At 43.7% G+C, this 22,654-nt stretch overlaps 1 protein-coding gene across 3 annotated transcripts; it reads right to left on the bottom strand.

Annotated features, from left to right (window-relative positions):
- Window positions 1-1,581: 1,581 nt before the first annotated feature.
- On the bottom strand, window positions 1,582-21,554 carry mfsd8l1 (major facilitator superfamily domain containing 8-like 1). 3 transcript variants are annotated; one of them, XM_084171303.1, is made up of 13 exons: window positions 21,367-21,554; window positions 20,965-21,045; window positions 18,989-19,174; window positions 15,527-15,589; window positions 15,122-15,241; window positions 14,577-14,656; window positions 13,864-14,197; window positions 13,393-13,466; window positions 12,805-13,018; window positions 12,322-12,444; window positions 11,389-11,519; window positions 4,012-4,132; window positions 1,582-2,137 (listed from the first exon to the last, which is right to left on the bottom strand). In XM_084171303.1, the coding sequence occupies exons 2-12, from the start codon at window positions 21,038-21,040 to the stop codon at window positions 4,049-4,051; spliced, it is 1,485 nt and encodes a 494-aa protein (XP_084027429.1). In that variant the 5' UTR covers window positions 21,041-21,045; window positions 21,367-21,554; the 3' UTR covers window positions 1,582-2,137; window positions 4,012-4,048. The 3 variants fall into 3 exon arrangements, with proteins under 3 accessions (XP_084027429.1, XP_084027428.1, XP_084027430.1); XM_084171302.1 differs by having other exon boundaries at window positions 1,582-3,341; window positions 20,965-21,554; XM_084171304.1 differs by lacking the exon at window positions 18,989-19,174 and having other exon boundaries at window positions 20,965-21,554.
- Window positions 21,555-22,654: the final 1,100 nt, after the last annotated feature.

Genomic DNA, 22,654 nt, shown 5'->3' with positions numbered 1-22,654 from the left:
TTATAGAAAACTAATTTAAAATATTACTTCACAAGCTGAACTAAACTTCCCTAAACTGCACATCTCATTATTGCATGTGATAAAAAAAAAAGGTTATCATTCTAAAAAGGAAGTATTTTCAGTTAATACCAGTAGTACATAAGTGGCAAAATAATTAACACCAAAACAAAATAAAAGCATCAATGTGAACAATGTTAAGACAATTGAATGTAGATTTTCATGTAGGTTTAAAATAAAATCATCTGATGTGTACAACTTTATTTCCTTCACCACTTTTCAAAAAAGCTGGACCAGATTCCAAAACTAAAAATTACTGGAATTATTTTCCCTCAAAATTGTTTGCTTATTAGTAAAGTTATGGCATGTAGATAAAGGGAGAAATGTCTACGGAACAGAGGAATTTGCTTTCTAAATGTATTTTGAGCTGTTTTAGTAGTTAGTCAAGAGCGCTGGTAAAATCTGGCAGTTTATTATCTTTGCAATAGCTCGATTTGAAATTGATTCAGAGTTCATAAACGAATAAAAAAAACACTTGGTTTTAATCTTTACGAAAGTGAATCAGTTATTTGTAAGAGCCCTGTAATTGTGAACATTGGATTGGAGTTAGAGACAGATGGGAGGTTATGTTCATTGAACTAATATCTTTCAAAGAAAGAACTCAAAATAACAGTGCCTTTGAATTTCACGACCAAGAGTTATTTTTAACTCAAGACATTGTCGTTAACAATCCAAAATGGCTACTGTCAAAAAAAAAAAAAAAAAATTGCATATCATACGTAGAGCATCTAATTTCTGATAGAATAGAAAACGGTAATAACAAGTGCTTAACGTTGCAATGCACATTCAAGTCAAATCTGTAATACAGCACACATTTTGTCCACTTTCCAATGTGGCCTAATGCCTATATATTTAATAAGGCAGTTAAAAGGCAAATTGTTACATAGTACATAAACATTTGTAACTGTTAGTTTCTGTAATTCCATGTTGGCATTTTTAAAATCAACATTATATATTTGTTAACTTCAAATTGTGGCTAAACCGCTTCAGTTTTTTTTTTTTACAGGAAATAGCTCAAGTTATGTCCCCTTACTCGAGATAAATCTCTTCTCTACCTGGAATGATTCTTTTGAAATGACCGTGGCAATTGAGCATTTATTTGCAAACTTTTGAAATGCCGCAGATAGGACACGTTAGTAATATACCAATTATAACTACACTTTAACACTTTTTTTTTTTTTAAGGACATTTTATTGTAAAATATCATTTTTGGTCAAGACAAACAATATACTGTTGTACATGAACACACCATGAATACATTAGTGTTGCAGAGACTAGAATATCAATTAGAGTGAAAACATTTGACATAAAGGTGTTTAACTAAGTAATAATGTACCAGAACATTTTTCAAATAGCTTTCAAATAAATATTTCATCCAAGTAATATATTTATATTATTGCCATTAATAACCACACAAAGAGTAGAACACATTAGGGACCATGACTACTAGCTATGTATGTGTGTTCAATCATATTCAACTAAAAGTATTCAAAGAGCGGGAAAATACCACAAAATAGAAAGATAAAAAGGTGGTTATAACATTTATTTAGCATATTCTTTACAAAATGAGACAATGCCGGAGAAAAAGGCTATGCTCTAAGAAGGGAACACTAATTCATTAACTAAGTGGTTATAGAACAGGTAAGGTGCTTACAAAATAAATACTAAATCTCAATTGCAAAAAAGAATATATAGTGGATTACAATTGAGCCTTATTCATCTTTACAGCCAAGTCGTAAGACCACCAGAACAGTACAACTTATACAAATAGTTAAACATGATTCCATTCTTATAAAGTCATTACAGTCAGTAGTGATCAAGTATTTCCCCCTCGCCCTCAATCTGTGGAAATAGTGTGATTTTCAGAAACATGTTCTCTCTCTCTGGCTATTTAGTAGCCAGAGAGCCAGTCTGTTTGTGCCATCAAGCCAACTCCTTGTCACCGTGTACAATTGTCAGGGCAAACATGTTTGGCTTAACGACAGCAATGGTGTTAAGAGCAAAAAGATCTGGGACATGGGATAGCTTTAGGCTCTTGTCTTCAGTAACACCACAGTAAACAAAGGATAAGGGCCCCCACCTGTGGTAGAAAAGGGTACTGCATGTCACAATCATATTCAGCCATCAGAACCAGAACAACCGAAAGGCTTGGATACATTTCAGTAAGATGAAAACGCTCTGTTAAAGTGTGGGGGGTGAGGTATTATCAATGTTCTGATAATTTGTCTCTACAAAAACAGCTGATCTGTTCATTTCTTATAAAAATCTTCAGAGTACAACGGCGTGTGAAAGTACCAGATGAATGTACTTCTGGAAATATAGTATCAAAATGGAAGCTAAATACTTTGGAATTAGGTGTAACGTACAGCCACATTCATAAAAGGTGTTTGTTACGCACAAAAAAAATTATAACTTCTTGAAGGTGTTTGTGATATAGCTCATAACCTCCTAAATGACTAACACATTTCACATGATTGCGCCACTGACTGAAATACAGTCATCTGGTACAGTCATCTGGTACAGTCATCTGGTACAGTCATCTGGTACAGTCATCTGGTACAGTCCCTAAAGTCATCTGGTACAGTCATCTGGTACAGTCATCTGGTACAGTCCCTAAAGTCATCTGGTACAGTCATCTGGTACAGTCCCTACAGTCATCTGGTACAGTCATCTGGTACAGTCATCTGGTACAGTCATCTGGTACAGTCCCTACAGTGTGTGTGTGTGCGACCAATGGGAGTCTTCAGAGTTGTGGCGCGCGTCTTCACACTTGTCTTTGAGACTCTCACTGGGCTGAGAGGGAGATGATGCAGGGGAGGGAGATGATGCAGGGGAGGGAGATGATGCAGGGGAGGGAGATGATGCAGGGGAGGGAGATGATGCAGGGGAGGGAGATGATGCAGGGGAGGGAGATGATGCAGGGGAGGGAGATGATGCAGGGGAGGGAGATGATGCAGGGGAGGGAGATGATGCAGGGGAGGGAGATGATGCAGGGGAGGGAGATGATGCAGGGGAGGGAGATGATGCAGGGGAGGGAGATGATGCAGGGGAGGGAGATGATGCAGGGGAGGGAGATGATGCAGGGGAGGGAGATGATGCAGGGGAGGGAGATGATGCAGGGGAGGGAGATGATGCAGGGGAGGGAGATGATGCAGGGGAGGGAGATGATGCAGGGGAGGGAGATGATGCAGGGGAGGGAGATGATGCAGGGGAGGGAGATGATGCAGGGGAGGGAGATGATGCAGGGGAGGGAGGTGATGCAGGGAAGGAAGACTTGCGTCACACTTGCAGAGAAAGAGAAAACAACATTTGAAATATCCTGCCCAAGCGGAGATATATATATATATATATATATATTTTTTTTTTTTTTTATAGTAAAACAGATGTTTGGATTGACATGTGATTGCTCCTGTAAGTCGCTCTGGATAAGAGCGTCTGCTAAATGACTAAAATGTAACTGTAATTAGTTTAGGGGAACTAAACATGTAAATTGACAAGATCTGACACATGGTCCAACAGCTGAATGGTTTTTCCCTACTCGTTTCCTCACGAATGAATAAATACCCATCAAATAAACGGTGGACCCTCTACAATGCATTTCATATTTTCATTTTGGACCACGCACCAAGTTCTGCGGTTTCAAGAACATTTGTGGTCCTCTGTAGCGCATGGCACTCGAGTTTGATTGACAGGACAAGGGACACTTCACGACCTTTCGATACAAAGTGATTTCGTAGCAGGTTCGGAGAGCATTTCACTAACCCTAACCCTTTTCCTAACCTTAACCTCAGTTTCCTAACCTGCTAGGTTAGTTCTCCTAACCTGCTGCGTAAGTACTCCAAGCCTGCTACGAAAAAGTCACTTCGGTATCGGAGTGGCGTGAAAAGAGAGAGTTCCCCTACGTAAAATGTCGCTTTGGATAAATGGCATATCATTTGTAAGTTGAGACGTTACCTCGCACACCACTAGTTTCTGCAGAAGGCCCGCTTGTTCATTCCCCACAATCCTCTGAGCTCTCTGCATGTTCCACCACAGCAGGCTCCACCAGGCGCTCATAGGAGAAGAACATCATGATCTGATAGAGAAGGGGCTCAACGTTAAACATTCAAGAAACATTCAACTGATTGTATACTTTTGTGGTTTGGAATTCAGAGTAGGGCCTGGATTGACACTGGTGTGTGTGCGCTTGTGTGTGTCCAGCTTATAAAGCTCTCAACGTTTTTGTTTGTGTATTTGTATAGCAGACGGTTTGTATCCGTCACATTTAAATTGAAATGTGTGCTGCGTAAAAATATAGACACAGGACATTTCGTATGCATATATAATGACCAACAAAAAAAACCACTGGGTCATTTTGGGTAGCAGGTGTTACATCAATAACTCTCAGGAATTTGTTTGTCTTTTCCTGTCAAAATGTTTATAGTACCGCTCTTTGGCCATTAGGGGGCAACATTGTATTATGTCAGCTTTAACTCGCCAGTTTTACAGGGTTGAATCATTGTATGTGAAGCTAAACCGGGGTCATGTTCATAAGGGAGAAAACGTATTGAACTCTGAGTAACAACGGGGAGGCAGAACCTGAACGTGTCCAATAAGAACACAGATTTTCTTTGTCCGTTGCAAAACATTTCAAAACGTTGTGCCCTGTTGAACACGGCCCAGGTACCAAACACGGAGTCTCTGGTGCTAACTTAAATGAAGTTTCAACAAGGTGTAGGAGTATGGGTAATGTAGTTGTTGGGTATACCCATCTGTTTATATTGGGGACCTTGTCACTGCCTCCAGCCTCAAGCTTTATGAACGGTCAGGTAGTGGTCCTCTGTAGCTCAGCTGGTAGAGCACAGCGCTTGTAACGCCAAGGTAGTGGGTTCGATCCCCGGGACCACCCATACACAAAAAATGTATGCACGCATGACTGTAAGTCGCTTTGGATAAAAGCGTCTGCTAAATGGCATATTATTATTATTATTATTATTATTATTATTATTATTATTATTATTATTATTATTCACTCCGGATAACAAAATATGTTTTTGTTTTGAGGTAAGCCAACCAAACCTGTTTGATATATTCTCCTCCACACACACACAGTCGCTCTGCTCACATGCATGCAAACAGGTACCAGTGACATGCTCAATGCGGAAGTGGTCTGATGAAGCAGATGCTAAGTTAAAGGACTGTTTGACTAGCACAGACTGGAACATCATCCCGAATTTATTCGATAACATTGAGGAGTTTACCACATTAGTCACCCTCATCAATAATAAGTGTGACAACGTCTTACCCACAGTGACGTACATACCCCAACCAGAAGCCATGGATTACAGGGAACATCCACACTGAGCTAAAAGGCTAGAGCTGCTGCTTTCAAGGAGGCAGACACTAATCTAATAAGAAATCGCACTATGCCCTCCGACGAACCATCAAACAGGCAAAGCGTCAATACAGGACTAAGATCAAATCCTACTACGTCGACTCTGACGCTCGTCAAATGTGGCAGGGCTTGCAAACAAATCACGGACTACAAAGGGAAACACAGCTGTGAGTTGCCAAGAGACTCAAGCCTACCAGACGAGCTAAATGCTTGCCTCAGAGAGCATAGAAGGCAACGCTGAACCATGCATGAGAGCACCAGCAGTTACGGATGACTGTGTGATCTCGCTCCCCTTAACCGATGGGAGGAAGAACTTCAAACAGGTCAACATTCACAAGGCCGCAGGGCTGTGAATGATTACCAGGATGCGTACTCCGAGCATACGCTGACCAGCTGGCAAGTGTCTTCACTGACATTTTTAACCTCTCCCTGACTCAGCCTGTAATACCTACACGTTTCAAGCAGACCACAATAGTCCCTGTGCCCAAGAACGTCAAGGTAACCTGTCTAAATTAATATTACCCCATAGCACTCACATCTGTAGCCATGAAATGCTTTGAAGGCAGGTCACGGCTCACATCAACATCATCCCAGACACTATGGACCCACTCCAATTCGCATACCACCCCAACAGAGCCACAGATGACAAATCAACTGCACTCCACACTGCGCTCTCCCACCTGGATAAAAGGAACACCTAATGTGAGAATGCTGTTCATTGACTATAGCGCAGCGTTCAACACCATAGTGCCCTCCGAGCTCATCACTAAGCTCAGGACCCTGGGACTGAACACCTCCCTCTGCAATTGAAATCCTGGACTTTGACGGGCCGCCCCCAGGTGGTGAGGGTAGGCAACACATCCGCCACACTGACCCTCAACATGGGGGGCCCCTTAGGGGTGCGTGCATAGTCCCCCTTCTGTACTCTCCCGAGTGGCGCAGTGGTCTAAGGCACTGCATTGCAGTGCTAGCTGTGCCACTAGAGATCCTGGTACGAATCCAGGCTCTGTCATGGGGCGGCGCACAATTGGCCCAGCGTCGTCCAGGGTAGGGGAGGGAATGGCCGGCAGGGATGTAGCTCAGTTGGTAGAGCATGGCGTTTGCAACGCCAGGGTTGTGGGTTCAATTCCCACGGGGGGCCAGTATAAAAAATTATGTATGCACTCACTAACTGTAAGTCGCTCTGATAAATGTGTAAATGACTAAACTGTAAATTTAAGGAGGCTGAAATAAAATCGGGGCATGAACCCTCAGATCCTCAAAAAGTTATACAGCTGCACCATTGAGAGCATCTTGACTGGCTGAATCAACGCATTTTATGGCAAATGCTTGTCATCCGACAGCAAGGCACGACAGATGGTAATGCGTACGGCCCAGTACGTCACCGGGGCTGAGCTCCAGGACCTCGATATCAAGCAGTAAATAAATTTAAAAAAACACTGAAACTGTCTACATGTTGGACCATGCACATAGTCTATATTACCAGATGTGCTATTAGCAATAAGCATGATCACCTGTAACCCAACTGATGAAGCACAGTGGCTATAAAACGTAAATAGGCTGAAGCATGGTTTGTCCATCTGCATTTACCCCATTGGACACCACATCCTGATTGTTACCATTATTAGTTATTTTATGAATATTTAATTAATTAAAAATCACTTAAATCTTTATTTTTTATTTTACAAATGATGTTATTGCCCTTTTAAGACAGCATTGCCCACTTAACTGCGTCTATTTTTTTATTTTTATACACAAAACTGCTTTGAAAAAGTATTTCCCCACGAAAAATTGTTATGCATTGAATGCTTGTCAGAATACACATTTCCCTCCTATGGCTCTCGCAACTTGAACGCACCTCGAGAGGAATATTTATCTCACATAGAACAAACGAGCAGGTAAACTATTCTACTACGGGGTTGTCTGACTTGGTTTTAATAACACAACATGGCAGAAATTGTGGCACTGGAAAGTTCCATCCTGAGTGATGAAGTAGAGGCTTTGAATTACTTTACCAGCAGCTACAGTTGTCTGAGTTTAGCGCCGCGGTGGTGCGTATTAGACTATTTACACTGAACAAAAACGCAACCAAATATTTTACTGAGTTAGTACATAAAGGAATCAGTCAATTTAAATAAATTCATTAGGCCCTAAACTATGGATTTCACATGGACTGGGAATACAGATATGTATCTGTTGGTCACAGATAACTGTAAAAAAAAAAAAAGTAGGTGCATGTGAAGGTCCTGGGTTGGCGTGGTTACACGTGGTCTACGGTTCTGAGGCCGGTTGGACCTACTGCCAAATTCTCGGCGGCTTATGGTAGAGAAATGAACATTAAATTATCCGGCCAGATCTCTGGTGGACATTCCTGCAGTCAGCATGCTAATTGCACAAGCCTCAACTTGAGACATCTGTGGCAGTGTTGTGTGACAAAACCTCACATCTTCAAAAAGTGGCCTTTTGTCCCCAGCACAAGTTGACCTGTGTAATGAGCAGGCTATTTAAAAATCAGCTTCTTGATATGCCACACCTGTCAGGTGGATGGATTATCTTGGCAAAGGATAAATGCTTCTTAACAGGGATGTAAACAAATTTGCGAGAACGAACCAAATTTGAGAGAAATTAGCTTTTTTGTGTGTACGGAACATTTCTGAATATAAACTACATATGCAAAAGTATGTGGACACCCCTTCAAATTAGTGGATTTGGCTGTTTCAGCCACACCCGTTGATGACAGGCGTATAAAATCAAGCACACAGCCATGCAATCTCCATAGACAAACATTGGCAGTAGAATGGCCTTACTGAAGAGCTCAATGACTTAAAATGTGGCACTGTCATAGGATGCCACCTTTCCAACAAGTCAGTTCGTCAAATTTCTGCCCTGCTAGAGCTGCCCCGGTCAACTGTAAGTGCTGTTATTGTGAAGTGGAAACGTCTAGGAGCAACAACGGCTCAGCCGCGAAGTGATAGGCAACACAAGCTCACAGAACGGGATCGCAGAGTGCTAAGCGCGTAAAAATCCTCTGTCCTCAGTTGCAACACTCACTACAGAGTTCCAAACTGCCTCTGGAAGCAACGTCACCACAATAACTGTTCGTCAGGAGCTTCATGAAATGGGTTTCCATGGCCGAGCAGCCGCACACAAGCCTACGATCACCATGTGCAAGCGTCGGCTGGAGTGGTGTAAAGCTCACCGCCATTGGTCTCTAGAGCAGCGGAAACACGTTCTCTGGAGTGATGAATCACGCTTCACCATCTGGCAGTCCGACGGATGAATCTGGGTTTGGCAGATGCCAGGAGAACGCTACCTGCCCCAATGCATAGTGCCAACTGTAAAGTTTGGTGAAGGAGGAATAATGGCCTGGGGCTGTTTTTCAAGTTTTGGGCTAGGCCCCTTAGTTTCAGTGAAGGGAAATCTTAACGCTACAGCATACAATGACATTCTAGACGATTCTGTGCTTCCAACTTAGTGGCAACAGTTTGGGGAAGGCCCTTTCCTGTTTCCGCATGACAATGCCCCTGTGGCAAAAGTGAGGTCCATACAGAAAACGGTTTGTCAAGATTGGTGTGGAAGAACTTGACTGGCCTGCACAGAGCCCTGACCTCAACCCGATCTAACACCTTTGGGATGGATTGGAACGCCTACTGGGAGCCAGGCCTAATCGTCCAACATCAGTGCCCGACCTCACTAACGCTCGAGGCTGAATGGAAGCAAGTCCCCGCAGCAATGTTCCAACATCTAGTGGAAAGCCTTCCCAGAAGAGTGGAGGCTGTTATAGCAGCAAAAGGGGGGAACCAACTCCATATTAATGCCCATGATTTTGGAATGAGATGTTCAATGAGCAAGTGTCCACAATAGCTAGGAGACACACACAGAAACAAAATATAAACGCAACAATTTCGAAGACTTTACTAAGTTAGTTGATAAGTAAAATCAGTTAATTGAAATAAATTCGGCCCTAATCTATGGACTTCATAGATCTGTATCTGTTGGTCACAGACACCTTTAAAAAAAAGGTGGATTAAATTTTTTTTAAATCCTCAATCTACACACAATACCCTATAATGACAAAGCAAAAACAGGTTTAGAAATGTTTGTAAATGTTTAAATACCATATTTCAGACCCTTTGCTATGAGACTCGAAATTGAGCTCAGCTGCATCCTGTTTCCATTGATCATCCTTGAGATGTTTCTACAACTTGATTGGAGTCCACCTGTGGTAAATTCAATTGATTGGACATGATTTGGAAAGGCAGACACCGGTCTATATAATGTCCCACAGTTGACAGTGCATATCAGAGCAAGGACCAAGCCATGATGTCGAAGGAATTGTCCATAGATCTCAGAGACAGGAATGTGTCGAGGCACAGATCCGGGGAAGGGTACAAAAACATTTCTGCAGCATTGAAGGTCCAAGAACACAGTGGCCTCCATCATTCTTAAATGCAAGAAGTTTGGAACCACCAAGACTCTTCCTAGAGCTGGCCGCCCGGCCAAACTGAGCAATCGGGGGAGAAGGGCCTTGGTCTGGTAGGTTACCAAGAACCCAATGGTCACTGCCAGAGCTCCAGAGTTCCTCTGTGAAGATGGGCAGATTTTCCAGGAGGACAACCATCTCTGCAGCACTCCACCAATCAGGCCTTTATGGTAGAGTGGCCAGACGGAAGCCACTCCTCAGTAAAAGGCACATGACAGCCCACTTGGAGTTTGCCAAAAGGCACCTAAAGGACTCTCAGACCATGAGAAACAAGATTCTCTGGTCTGATGAAACCAATATTGAACTCTTTGGCCTGAATGCGAAGCGTCACGTCGGGAGGAAACCTGGCACCATCCCTACGGTGAAGGATGGTGGTGGCAGCATCATGCTGTGGGGATGTTTTTCAGCGGCAGGGACTGGGAGACTAGTCAGGATCGAGGGAAAGATGAACGGAGCAAAGTGCAGAGAGATCCTTGATGAAAACCTGCTCCAGAGTGTTCAGGATCTCAGACTGGGTTGAAGGTTCAGCTTCCAACGGGACAACGACCCTAAGCACACAGCCAAGACAATGCAGGAGTGGCTTCAGGACAAGTCCCTGAATGTCCTTGATTGGCCCAGCCAGAGCCTGGACTTGAACCTGATCGAACATCTCTGGAGAGACCTGAAAATAGCTGTGCAGCGACGCTCCCTATCCAACCTGACAGAGCTTGAGAGGATCTGCAGAGAAGAATGGGAGAAACTCCCCAAATACAGGTGTGCCAAGCTTGTAGCATCATACCTAAGAAGACTCAAGGCTGTAATCGCTGCCAAAGGTGCTTCAACAAAGTACTGAGTAAAGGGTCTGAATTCTTATGTAATAGTTACTTATTTCATTCATTTGCTAAAATTTCTAAAAACCAGTTTTATCATCATTATGGGGTATTGTGTGTAGATTGATGAGAAAAAAAAGCATCCATTTTAGGAATAAGGCTGTAACGTAACATGTGGAAAAAGTCAAGGGGTTTGAATACTATCCGAATGCGCTGTATATAGAAGAACATTAGGCTGTCATTTCTAAACCAGCCAACTTATCGTTACTCAATTTGTATTTATTCCTCGTTACGTTTCTCTGCGTTGTTGGGAAGGTCCTGTAAGCATTTCAATGTTAGTCTACACCTGTTGTTTACCAAGAAAGTGACAATTAAAATTTGATATGATTTGATTTGCAGGCACAAAGTTATAAAAGGTATCTTTATTTATATATGGCTTATTCTCAATGAGATCAAATCTATTTTACGAGAGGCGTCCTGTAGCTCAGTTGGTAGAGCATGGCGCTTGCAACACCAGGGTTGTGTGTTCGATTCCCACGGGGGGGGGCCAGTATAAAAAAATGTATGCACTCACTAAAACTGTAAGTCGCTCCGGATAAGAGCATCTGCTAAATGACTTAACTGTAAAATGTAAAAATGAGAGATGCCACACACAGAGAACTCACAGTGAGCAGAGCCAGTAGAACCATCATCAGCCCCAGCATGACGTAAAGGTTCCCCGTCAGACCCCCCGCCCATAGGGGGCCGAAGATGGTGGCCAGACCCCCAACGGAGCGACGCACCCCTTGGCTGAACCCTGGAGAGAGAGAAGGGGGGACAGGCAGACAGTTGCTGACACAAATACCAGAAGGACACATACCTGGGGTCGTGTTAAAAAAAAAAAAAACTGTCACATACACTGGATAGGTGCAGTGAAATGTGTTGCTTTACAAGGTCAGCCATAGTAGTACGGTACCCCTGGAGTAAATTAGGGTTAAGTGCCTTGCTCAAGGGCAGACAAGATTTTTCACCTCGGATATTTGAAACAGCGACCTTTTGGTCCATAGCAAAACACTTTAAAAAAGCTTTTAAAACAGAAAAATAAAATGAGCCTAATGAACACAACCCTGATATCTATGGTTCTCGAAGCCTCTAATTATTCTGACGCAGCACAGTGCCTGCAGGTTTGTTCTCTAGCCCCTTACATCACACTGATCAATAGTAATACAACCCAGGACATCTACTCTAAATAACCAAGTTATTAAAGGGTATTCTGAAGTTCAAAAATACAAATAACAAAGTGGACACCCAGTCAATGTTTTGATAAACTGCTGAGGGATGCGAAATCTACTCCAAATAAGTGAATTACGGATGAAATGAAACCAGGCAGAACGGAAATGGGGGGGTGTCAGGGTCATGTTCATTAGGGTACACATTGAAAACCCTTAAGAAACAGAAAATGAAAATACGCTTTTCTTATTGGACAAGTCTAAGTGATCGCTCCCGGTTTCAGTTTGTTTTCTTCCGTTTGGTGCCTAGTGAACAAAAGAGTGGTTAAGAGCACTACAGTTAAACTACAGACGTCAATATTCAAAAGGTGTCCTCTAGAGGCTGCTCACCTTGAGTCTTTTCCGAAGTGATTTTGGAGAAGAGAGACACCTGGGCCACAGCTACGAAGGGGAGCCCCAAAACCTGCAGGAACACCCCGATGATGAACTCTGCTAACTGCCAGGGGGGAGTACCTGAGAGAGGGGGAGCGAGGACTAATCCATTTGCTTTTGATTCTATGTGCTGCCTTAATTAGCAATGCAAATATCCCACAACAGTTCTAAAGTTAAACTCAATGTTACATTGCATTAGTCATATCAGTCACATTCAGTGTCTTTAATTTAATAACAGGAATTCAGATTAATCTTTGCCACATTTTACTGAACATTTTTAGTAAAGTAATCTTTCCTTTTTCAAAGTTTCTCATTTGATGTGTGGTAATAGATTCAAAAATGATACCCTTGTATGAGTAGGCTACATTGATCGACCTAGCTAAAAACCAAAATATACAAAATGGCCGGCTGAGTAGAGCGTTTCCGGGCGACCTCACTCACCCTGTGGGTTGGCCAGGAAGATGAGGCACCATACGCAGGAGATGTTGCAGAGGATGAGACCCACGGCCAGCACCACCCTCTCGGCCGTGCGGCGGCTCAGCCAGCGAACAAACAGGAAGCCTGCGATCACCTCCACACTACAGATGCAGTACATGATGCTGTTCTCCAGCTCCCCAAAGTTAAAGTACTGCTGGGTCAGTGGGGTCACCATGGTCTACGGTGGCAGGAAATGAAGACAGGTCACGTTGTTGACAAATACTCATAAACACTTTATAATAACCTCCATGAATAAGAACAATGTTTTATTAGTTCTCACACTGACACACAATGTATAAGCATTTATAAATGGCATATTCAAGAACGTTACTATAAAAAAAAGGTCTAACCAGTCCTTCATAGTAGTCCAGTATTTGCTTTAGCCAACGCCACCAAAACCGAACTTTTAATGATGATGGCATGATGACACTGAAAGTTGGTTTAGCTAACAGCTACCCCCTCAGTCACCTTTACGCAATATAGAACTAACGTACTATCTGATAGGCTCTTCACAGTGAGAGGGTAAGGGCGTGGAAAGTCGGGAGAGCTCACCTCCAGTGCTGTCTGGTTAAACAGTGTGATGAACTGAGCCGTCAACAGCACAACCACCTCTTCCCTCAGGAACTCTAAACAGGTGAGGAACACACACACAGACAGAGAGAGACAGAGAGAGAGAGAGAGACAGAGACAGAGACAGAGACAGAGACAGAGACAGAGAGAGAGAGACAGAGACAGAGACAGAGACAGAGACAGAGACAGAGACAGAGACAGAGACAGAGACAGAGACAGAGACAGAGACAGAGACAGAGACAGAGACAGAGACAGAGACAGAGACAGAGACAGAGACAGAGACAGAGACAGAGACAGAGACAGAGACAGAGACAGAGAGACAGAGAGAGAGCATGGTTTTTCAAGTTGGAAAACCATGCTGGATAAGAGCGTCTGCTAAATGACGTAAATGTAAATACACATTTACAAGAACGTATTTTACCAACTTGAGAAAAGCCTCCCATCATCACCCACCTCGGCTCATGCTGAAGCTCTTCACATGGCTAGAGTCACCAGCCTCTCCGGGCGGGGGCGAGGGGGGAGGAGAGAGGGGAGGCAGGTTGACATTGGAGATGGCCGGGTCAGCAGTTGACCTAGGAGGTTCAGGGGTCACCACCGAGCCGTAGGACCCCAGGATGTCGTGGCGCGGCCCGATCAGAGGCTTCCCCTCTTCTTCCTCCTCCTCCTCCTCCTCTCCATCCCCCACCTCCCTGTCTCCCTCCCCCACTGGCTCCTCCTGGGGAGGGATGTCCCAGTACATGAAGACCACGGCCAGCTGGAGGAGGGTCCACAGCAAGCACATAAAAAGCTGTGAAAAGGGACAGCCTTGCGTTTAGAGCAGCTGACCGTTACACGCTACCAACAGGTTTCTAATCACCGTATTGGGCATTCTGTTTTAACAAAAACACAAAAAGTCTCATTCAAATGAACAAACCGGAGTATTTTTAGCCAGTTAGTCATGAAATGAGGTTGAACTATATGTGTTAAAACTAAGTATAATTACAAATTATACTCACATTTATACCATCTCATGCAATCATTCAATTTGTCTCAGAGATATGGACATAGAACAAAGTCATCCTTTATAGATAAGACAACATACAGTATCTTCCTACACTTGATGTTGCCATATAACTATTTTACTGTGAAAAAGAGTAGGAGAAATGCTTCAGTTGATAACGTCTTACCCCAGGTGCAGTGTACTTGTTCACCACGAACGGCCCCAACTGGAAGTCACAAAGCCTCAGGAAGAGGTTGAACGCGGGACCTATGTGTGATGATGGACATCATGAGACAGACCCTCACACTAACAGAGACATAGGTGGGCGCGTTCCAGGTTGTCTTTTTCACAGTCCTGCTGCACATGTCAGAATACTGCAATATATTTTCCTGAGACATTAAAAACACCTTCAAGGCAAAAAAGACAACCTTGAACATCTCCATAAACCGAGTGAATGCCAACACGCTATGAAGCAGAACCGCAATACTGGAAACAACGCTGTTCTGAGGGCAGGCCTGGTTGCGGCGAGAGATGTTTGAGTCGTGTCGGGAACAAGTTTCGCATTTTAGCTAACCCTAACCTCATACCTAATTCCCTTAACCTGCTACAAAAAGTCACTATGTACTCCATCTAGTCAAAACCAGGCCTGCATGCAGAACAGCGTACGTTTCCAATAACGCGATACACCTGCTATCAATGGCACACAGGAAGCAGACAGACAACAGCACTGACCAATCAGTAGGCCAGCCTGTCGGCACGCCATGACCGCTGCGAACACGGTGGAGCGGTCCTCGGGGGCTGTGCTTCGGGTCAGGAAGCCAAAGATGGACGAACCCGCACCTGTACCGATACCTTTGGGAGCAGACCACATACACGTTAGTAACACTACCGTAACATGGATGTTATCATTAAAAACGGATCATGTCGTAACTTTTTTCTAAAAGTCAAATTTTAGAGTGGCCACAAGCGTGTCATTTTTACTCTAAAAGACAGACAATACAAATGTGAATTTCACCCTGCAAACGAGTCTGAAGTTCCACAAATTTTGATTAGGCTATAATCTAAGTCATCTGATAAATACAATTGTCCTTTACAGCTCAAAACTGCATTGTTCTAGTAGTATATGGGTAGTCTCACCTGCCACTAGTCTGCTGGAGAGCAAAAGCCATTTGGAGTAGCCCATGAAATACATGAAGTTACCTGGAGGACCACATGAAATACATGACGTTACCTGGAGGACCACATGAAATACATGACGTTACCTGGAGGACCACATGAAATACATGACGTTACCTGGAGGACCACATGAAATACATGACGTTACATGGAGGACAACATGAAATACATGACTTTACCTGGAGGACAAAGACAAACGTCAGGGAGAGAGAATAGTAGAATGGCCAGGGGCCGTGAGTATCAAGCATCAGAGTAGGAGTGCAGAGTAGGAGAGTCTAGGATCAGGTCCCCCCCCCGTCCATGTAATCATATCCATTGTGATCTACATGGCAAAACTGATCCCAAATCAGCACTCCTACTCTGAGCCGCTTGTTACATACGGCCCCAAGCAGTACAGGTAGACCAGGTAGCTAATGGGTGATTCCACGCCAGGAAGGCACAGAATTTTGGGTGTCTTACAGTGCCTTCAGAAAGTACTCATTACCCTTGACTTATTCCACATTTTGTTGTGTTACAGCCTAAATTCAAAATGGATTCAATTGATTCCCCCCCCCCCTCACCCACCTACACACAACACCACATAATGACAAAGTGAAAACATGTTTTTAGAAGGTAGAGGTCCTGGGTGGCAGGGGCCTCGGCCCCAGTGAGGTACTACCTTCTGTAGCGCCTTGCGTTCGGATGCCAAGCAGTTGACATACAAAATCTGTGATGCAGCCAGGCAAGATGCTCTCAATGCTGCAGCTGGAGAACTTTTTGAGGATCTGAGAGCCCATGCTGAATCTCTTCAGCCTCCTGAGGTGGGAAAAGGCATTGTCATGCCTTCTTCACAACTGTGTTGGTGTGTGTGGACCATGTTAATTCTTTAGTGATGTGGACACCGAGGAAATTGAAGCTCTCCGTTTCCTGTAGTCCACGATCCGCTCCTTGGTCTTGTGGACTTTGAGGGAGAGGTTGTTGTCCTGGCATCACACTGCCAGGTCTGATTACTTCCCTGTAGGCTGTCTCATCGATGATCAGGCCTACCACCGTCGTCTGCAAACTTAAATGATGTGTTGGAGTTGTGTGCGGCCACGCAGTCGTGGGTGAATAGGAAGTACAGGAGGGGACTAAGCATGCACCCTTGAGGGGCCCCAGGTTGAGGGTCAACGTGGCAGATGTGTTGTTGCCTACCCTCACCACCTGGGGGCAGCCCATCAGGAAGTCCAGGATCCAGTTGCAGAGGGAGGTGTTTAGTCCCAGGGTCCTTAGCTTAGTGATGAGCTTGGAGGGCACTATGATGTTGAACACTAAGCTGTAGTCAATGAATAGCATTCTCACGTAGGTGTTCCTCTTGTCCAGATGGGACAGGGCAGTGCAATAGAGATTGCGTCATCTGTGGATCTGTTGGAGCGGTGTGCGAATTGGAGTGGGTCCAGGGTGTCTGGGATGATGGTGTTGATGTGAGCCAGCCTTTCAAAGCATTTCATGGCTACAGATGTGAGTGCTATGGGGCAATAGTCATTTAGACAGGTTACCTTGGCGTTCTTGGGTACAAGGAATATGGTGCTCTGCTTCAAACATGTAGGTATTACAGACAGACAGGTAGAAGTTGAAAATGTCAGTGAAGACACTTGCCAGCTGGTCAGCGCATGCGCTGAGTACGCGTCCTGGTAATCTGTCTGGCCCTGAAGCCTTATGAATTTTAAAATGTTTAAAGGTCTTACTCACATCGACTATGGAGACTGACTACACCGTCGTCCAGAACAGCTGGTGCCCTCATGCATAGTTCAGTGTTGCTAGCCTAGAAGCGAGAATAGAAGGTTTTTAGCTCGTCTGGTAGGCTCACGTCACTGGACAGCTCACAGCTGGGTTTCCCTTTGTAATCCGTGATAGTTTGCATGCCCTGCCACATCCAACGAGTGTCAGAGTAGTAGGATTCTATCTTAGTCCTGTATTGACGCTTTTCCTGTTTGATGATTCGTCTGAGGGCGTAGTGGGATTTCTTATAAGCGTCCAGATTAGTGTCCCACTCCTTGAAAGCGGCAGCTCTAGCCTTTAGCTCAGTGCGGATGTTGCCTGTTATCTATAGCTTCTGGTTGGAATATGTACATACGGTCACTGTGGGGAAGATGTCATCGATGCACTTAATGAAGCCGGTGGACTGATGTGGTAAACTCAATGCCATCGGATGAATCGCGGAACATATCCCAGTCTGTGGTAGCCAAACAGTCCTGTAGCTTAGCATCCACTTCATCTGACCACTTCCATATTGAGCGCGTGTCACTGGTAATTCCGGTTTGAGTTTTTGCTTGTAAACAGGAATCAGGAGGAAAGAGTTAGTCAGATTTGCCAATTGGAGGGCGAGTGAGAGCTTTGTACGCATCTCTGTGTAGAGTGTGGAGTAAAGGTGATCTAGAGTTCTCACTTCTAGTTGCACAGGTGACATGCTGGTAGAAGATTAGGTCAAACGGATTTCAGTTTCCCTGCAGTAAAGTCACCAGACGCGTCGCCTCTGGATGAGCATTTTCCTGTTTGCTTATGGCCCTATACAGCTGGTTGAGTGCGGTCTTAGTGCCAGCATCGGTTTGTCGTGGTAAGTAGACCGCTATGAAAAATATAGATGAAAACCACTCTTGGTAAATAAATCTAGTATGGTCTACAGCTTATCACGAGGTATTCTAACTCAGTCGAGCAGAACTTTGAGAATTCCTTAACATTAGAGATCCCGCACCAGCTGTTGTTAAGAGACACATCCCTCCTCTGAGCTTCACCGACGCTGCATAGAAAAACCAGCTGGATTTATATTTACCATGTCCTTGTTCAGCATCGACTCAGAGAAACATAGGCTATTACAGTTCTTCAGATCACGTTAATAGGATAGTCTCGAACAGAGCTCATCCAATTCATTCTTCAGTGATTGCACGTTCGCCAATAAAACGGAGGGTAGAGGCGATTTGTCCACTCTCCGACGTAGTCTCGTCAGGTATCCATCACGCCGACCTCTATAGCGCCGTCTCCTCCTCCTTCGAGTGTCGGGGATTTGGGCCTGGTCCGAGATAATCAATACGTCTTTCATCTCGGACTCATTGAAGTAGAAGTCCTCGTCCAAATCGAGCTTAGTGATAGCTATTCTGATGTCCAGAAACTATTTTTCAGTCATAGGAAACAATTGGGGAAACGTTACGTACAAAACAAAAAGATCAGCGCAAAAAAACAATACACAAAATAGCACAATTGGTCAGGAGCCTGTAAAAACAGCCACTACTCCCTCAAGCGCCATTCTTAGGTATGTTAGGTACGTTAGCCTCTGGTAGGCCAGGTTGAATTGTCGCCATATTGCTTACACCTGTCAAATCCTCTTAGATCTACAAAAAGGTCCCTAAGGGGTAGGAGTTGGGGGTTGATTTGGGATTCAGGCTAAGATTTCAGAGAACACCTTACCGACAATCTCAAAGAGGTTTGCAAACAGGATTATCTTCTTGGTGGTGTGCGTCTTGTCGGACAAGTGGCCAAACAGAGGACCCGAGAGGAGACCAGTCAGGCTGAATGCTGATAGGCCCAGACCCAGGAAGTAAGGCGCTGCCCCCAGAGTCTGCAGGTACCTCCATATCGTGGGTAAGATCACAGCTGGAGAGAGGGGGGCATAGAATCAAATATTTTCTCCTTTAGTTCCTCTATTTACATTTAGGCTGAACGGAGTTTAACCCCAACACATTTTAAACAGACATTTAAAATAGATAGTGGGTAATAGGTTGAGATGGAAAAATGCATACGTGTGTGTAGGCCTAGTCCTATTGAAGAGGTCACCGACTCCGGCTTATCCCCAGTGAACTCTGCCAACTGTCCTCACGCCTTTTATTTAGATCAATGGAGATCACACTGTTTTCACTACACAGCTAACCATTGGCTCCAGCAACAGCTCAAGCCTTGAAACAAACGCCAAAAATCATTTTTAGTTTTTATGTGTATGATGAGTATGACGGTGCATGATCGTGATTTTCTTTATTCTTGTCTAATGATGCTACCGCAAAGAACATGGCCTTCCTCGGACGGACAATAAAAAGGTGTATTTTATCAACTGTTAAAAACCACACAGAGAGAGGGTATAAAACTAGGCCAGATTGTAAACTTAGTTTGCTCTCAACGCTAAGTAAGCTACATACCGAAACGCCCCCATAGACATAGAAAAGCACAATACTGTCCAAACAACTCCTGTGACTATAGCGGTTGCCATAAAATATGTCTGGGAGCAAGGCTAACTACGGTCATTTTTACAAAATGCAGGTCATCGATGACAGAAAACATAAAGTATGTCTGGGAGCAAGGTTAACTACGGTCATTTTTACAAAATGCAGGTCATCGATGACAGAAAACATAAAGTATGTCTGGGAGCAAGGCTAACTACGGTCATTTTTACAAAACGCAGGTCATCGATGACAGAAAACACGTGGCCTGACAGACTTGCACTTGAGGTGTGTGTGTGTGTGTTAACTTCTGAAATCATGAGCAATGAAGGTAAAGCTTGGCTGAATCTGAGCGCAAAACAAGTGACCAGGGCCAACAACAGCCAATGGTGTCCATAGCGCTTAGATTATCTGACGTCGTGAGTCCGATCCTCTCCTCTGGAGTCCAAGGTTTAAAATGCGTTTGCTTGCTGAAACCGCTCACCCTCTCTGCAGGACTCTGGTAGCCTGGACCTATCTCCCAATGGAACTAAGGATTGGGTCTTGGCATGGATTTCCTCGTCAAGTACATTAGTTTAGGAAAATATCCTGCCCTGAGAGCATCCTACTCACAAACTCATGTTTTCATCTTACCTGGCTAAGAATTAATCATTATCATCAGTAGGCCTATCCATGAGGTCCCAAAAAAATGTATGCTTAGAATAGAAATGCTTAATGAATCTCTGTAGGAAGGTTATTTGTCAATCAGTGCAGCAACCGTTGACAAAGACAACACAAAACAAAATGCTGAGGACTAAACACACTTTAATAGTTCCCATTTGAACATTAGGCAATACAATGATTGTGGAATGTGCTGTAAGATCGGCTGAGCTGACATGAAGCCAAGAGCAGAAATGAGTTAATGAGCCTATAGTAGTGGAAAGAGCAGGCAAGAGGCAAGGGAGTCATTTGGGAAATCATTTGGGCCTTATAAACCCCATGTTTCTGTCCTTTAAATGATTACCCCTAACCTCTGCACCTGGACAACAAACAATGACAGCAGTAAACTGCGCCATAAGAAAATAAGTGACATTTTCTGACAGACTGACCGGGTACAGAACAGTCATATCAGTGTGGCACTCAAATGTTAGCTTCAGTTGAACGTCCATTTTTTAAATCTATATTGTAAATGTTTACATAGGCTACAGTAACTACAATACACAAGAAAGTCCACCCAAAAAAAATCATATTTACCATATTCGATACCACTTAGAAGAAAGATCAGTCCAATTGTGAAGTATGTCATCTTCTTTTTTCGTTTATAGTCCATTGTACCTGTTATTTCATGTGTCCATTAATATTTTATTTATTTTGTTCTAGTGTTATCATTATTCATCAAGATGTTATTATTGGAAGCAGTTTGCTGAGCAAATTAATCCAGAGGACAGTGCGTCCAATTAAATTCCATCGCAAGGTTCTCTTGTTGAGGCTGTTTTACCTTTACCAAATTCTTAATCATATGTATTTCAGTAACATTAAATATGAATCCGCATCTCTTCAGGGCATTAGCGACTGGAACCCACAGTGTAAACGATGTGATGTCCGTGTTGCACTGTCCCATGCATTATGAAATCTGCGAGACTGCAATGCACTCACCGTCCGAGTACGTAACTCTTGAACTCACTCTTCAATTAATGACTTCAATTTGTCGCTCCCATGTTGTTGGGTTTATGTGCAGTGTAAACTATGCAGCGACTACAGCTAAAGTGTATTTTAAGTAAAACAGATATTACTTTAGGTAGAACGTCTGCCAAACCATGGAAACGCAGATTAGTGACGGCACGACACAACCGCAACGCTTTTCTCTTCGAGACGAGCTCACTTCCGGTTGTCAGGAAGAGTGGGAATAAAAATATTTGATTCGGTCTAATTCAACATATGTAAGATTTCTGTGGGGAAATAATATTAATAATATGCCTGAAAACACTTTGACTGAATGGCTACAATAATTATTAATAATAGTCTAATACAGCGTTTCCCAAACTCGGTCCTTGTCGTTTTGGTTTTTGCCACAGCTGATTCAAATAATCAACTACTCATCAGGCTTCATTTGAATCAGCTGTCCAGTGCTAGGGCAAAATCCTAAACGTGCACCCCTTGGGGTCCCCAGGACCGAGTTTGGGAAACGCTGGCCTAATAATAATAGCAATGGCTTAATATAATATAAACTCAGCAAAAAAGTTAGTCTTTGACAAGGGACAATCTGTGGAGCTGGGAGAGAAAATGCAGACATTATCCAGTAATGGGATAAAAACACTGATTCTGTCCGTCCTCCTAAACCAGGTGGTCACGTCATTGACGGTGACCCAGTCCTGTGACTTCCATTACGACTGAAACTGAGAGGGCTATGTTTTCACACACTGCCGCTTTCAGGCGCACATTTAATTCAATTTCAATCTGCAGAGCATCCACATTTATTTGCTGCCACGCAAGCGAATATCGAACCATGCATGTTGTCGACATGACAGATTTGGGGGAATTCAAGTTATGAACTTTTCAAGGGTGGCAATGTGTACTGGTTTCCATCTTTGTCATTTTATCAGTGACAGTTTAACTGACAAAATGACATTACTTTACAAGTATTCCCACACATAATAGATATACACTGAGTGACCAGGGGATTCCAGGTGAAAGCTATGATCCCTTATTGATGTCACTTTTTAAATCCACTTCATTCAGTGTAGATGAATGGGAGATGGGTTAAAGAAGGATTTTTAAGCCTTGAGACATGGATTGTGTATGTGTGCCGTTCAGAGGGGTAAGTCCCTTTGAACAGGGTATGGTAGTAAGTGCCAGGCGCACCAGTTTGAATGTGTCAACAACTGAAATATTGCTGGGTTTTTTACACTAGTTGATGATCCCTGCTCTACAGCTTTCTCAATCG

The sequence above is a fragment of the Coregonus lavaretus genome, assembly GCF_964263955.1.
Source record: "Coregonus lavaretus genome assembly, chromosome: 11".
NCBI lineage: Eukaryota > Metazoa > Chordata > Actinopteri > Salmoniformes > Salmonidae > Coregonus > Coregonus lavaretus.
This window is presented reverse-complemented; position numbering and strand designations above follow the sequence as displayed.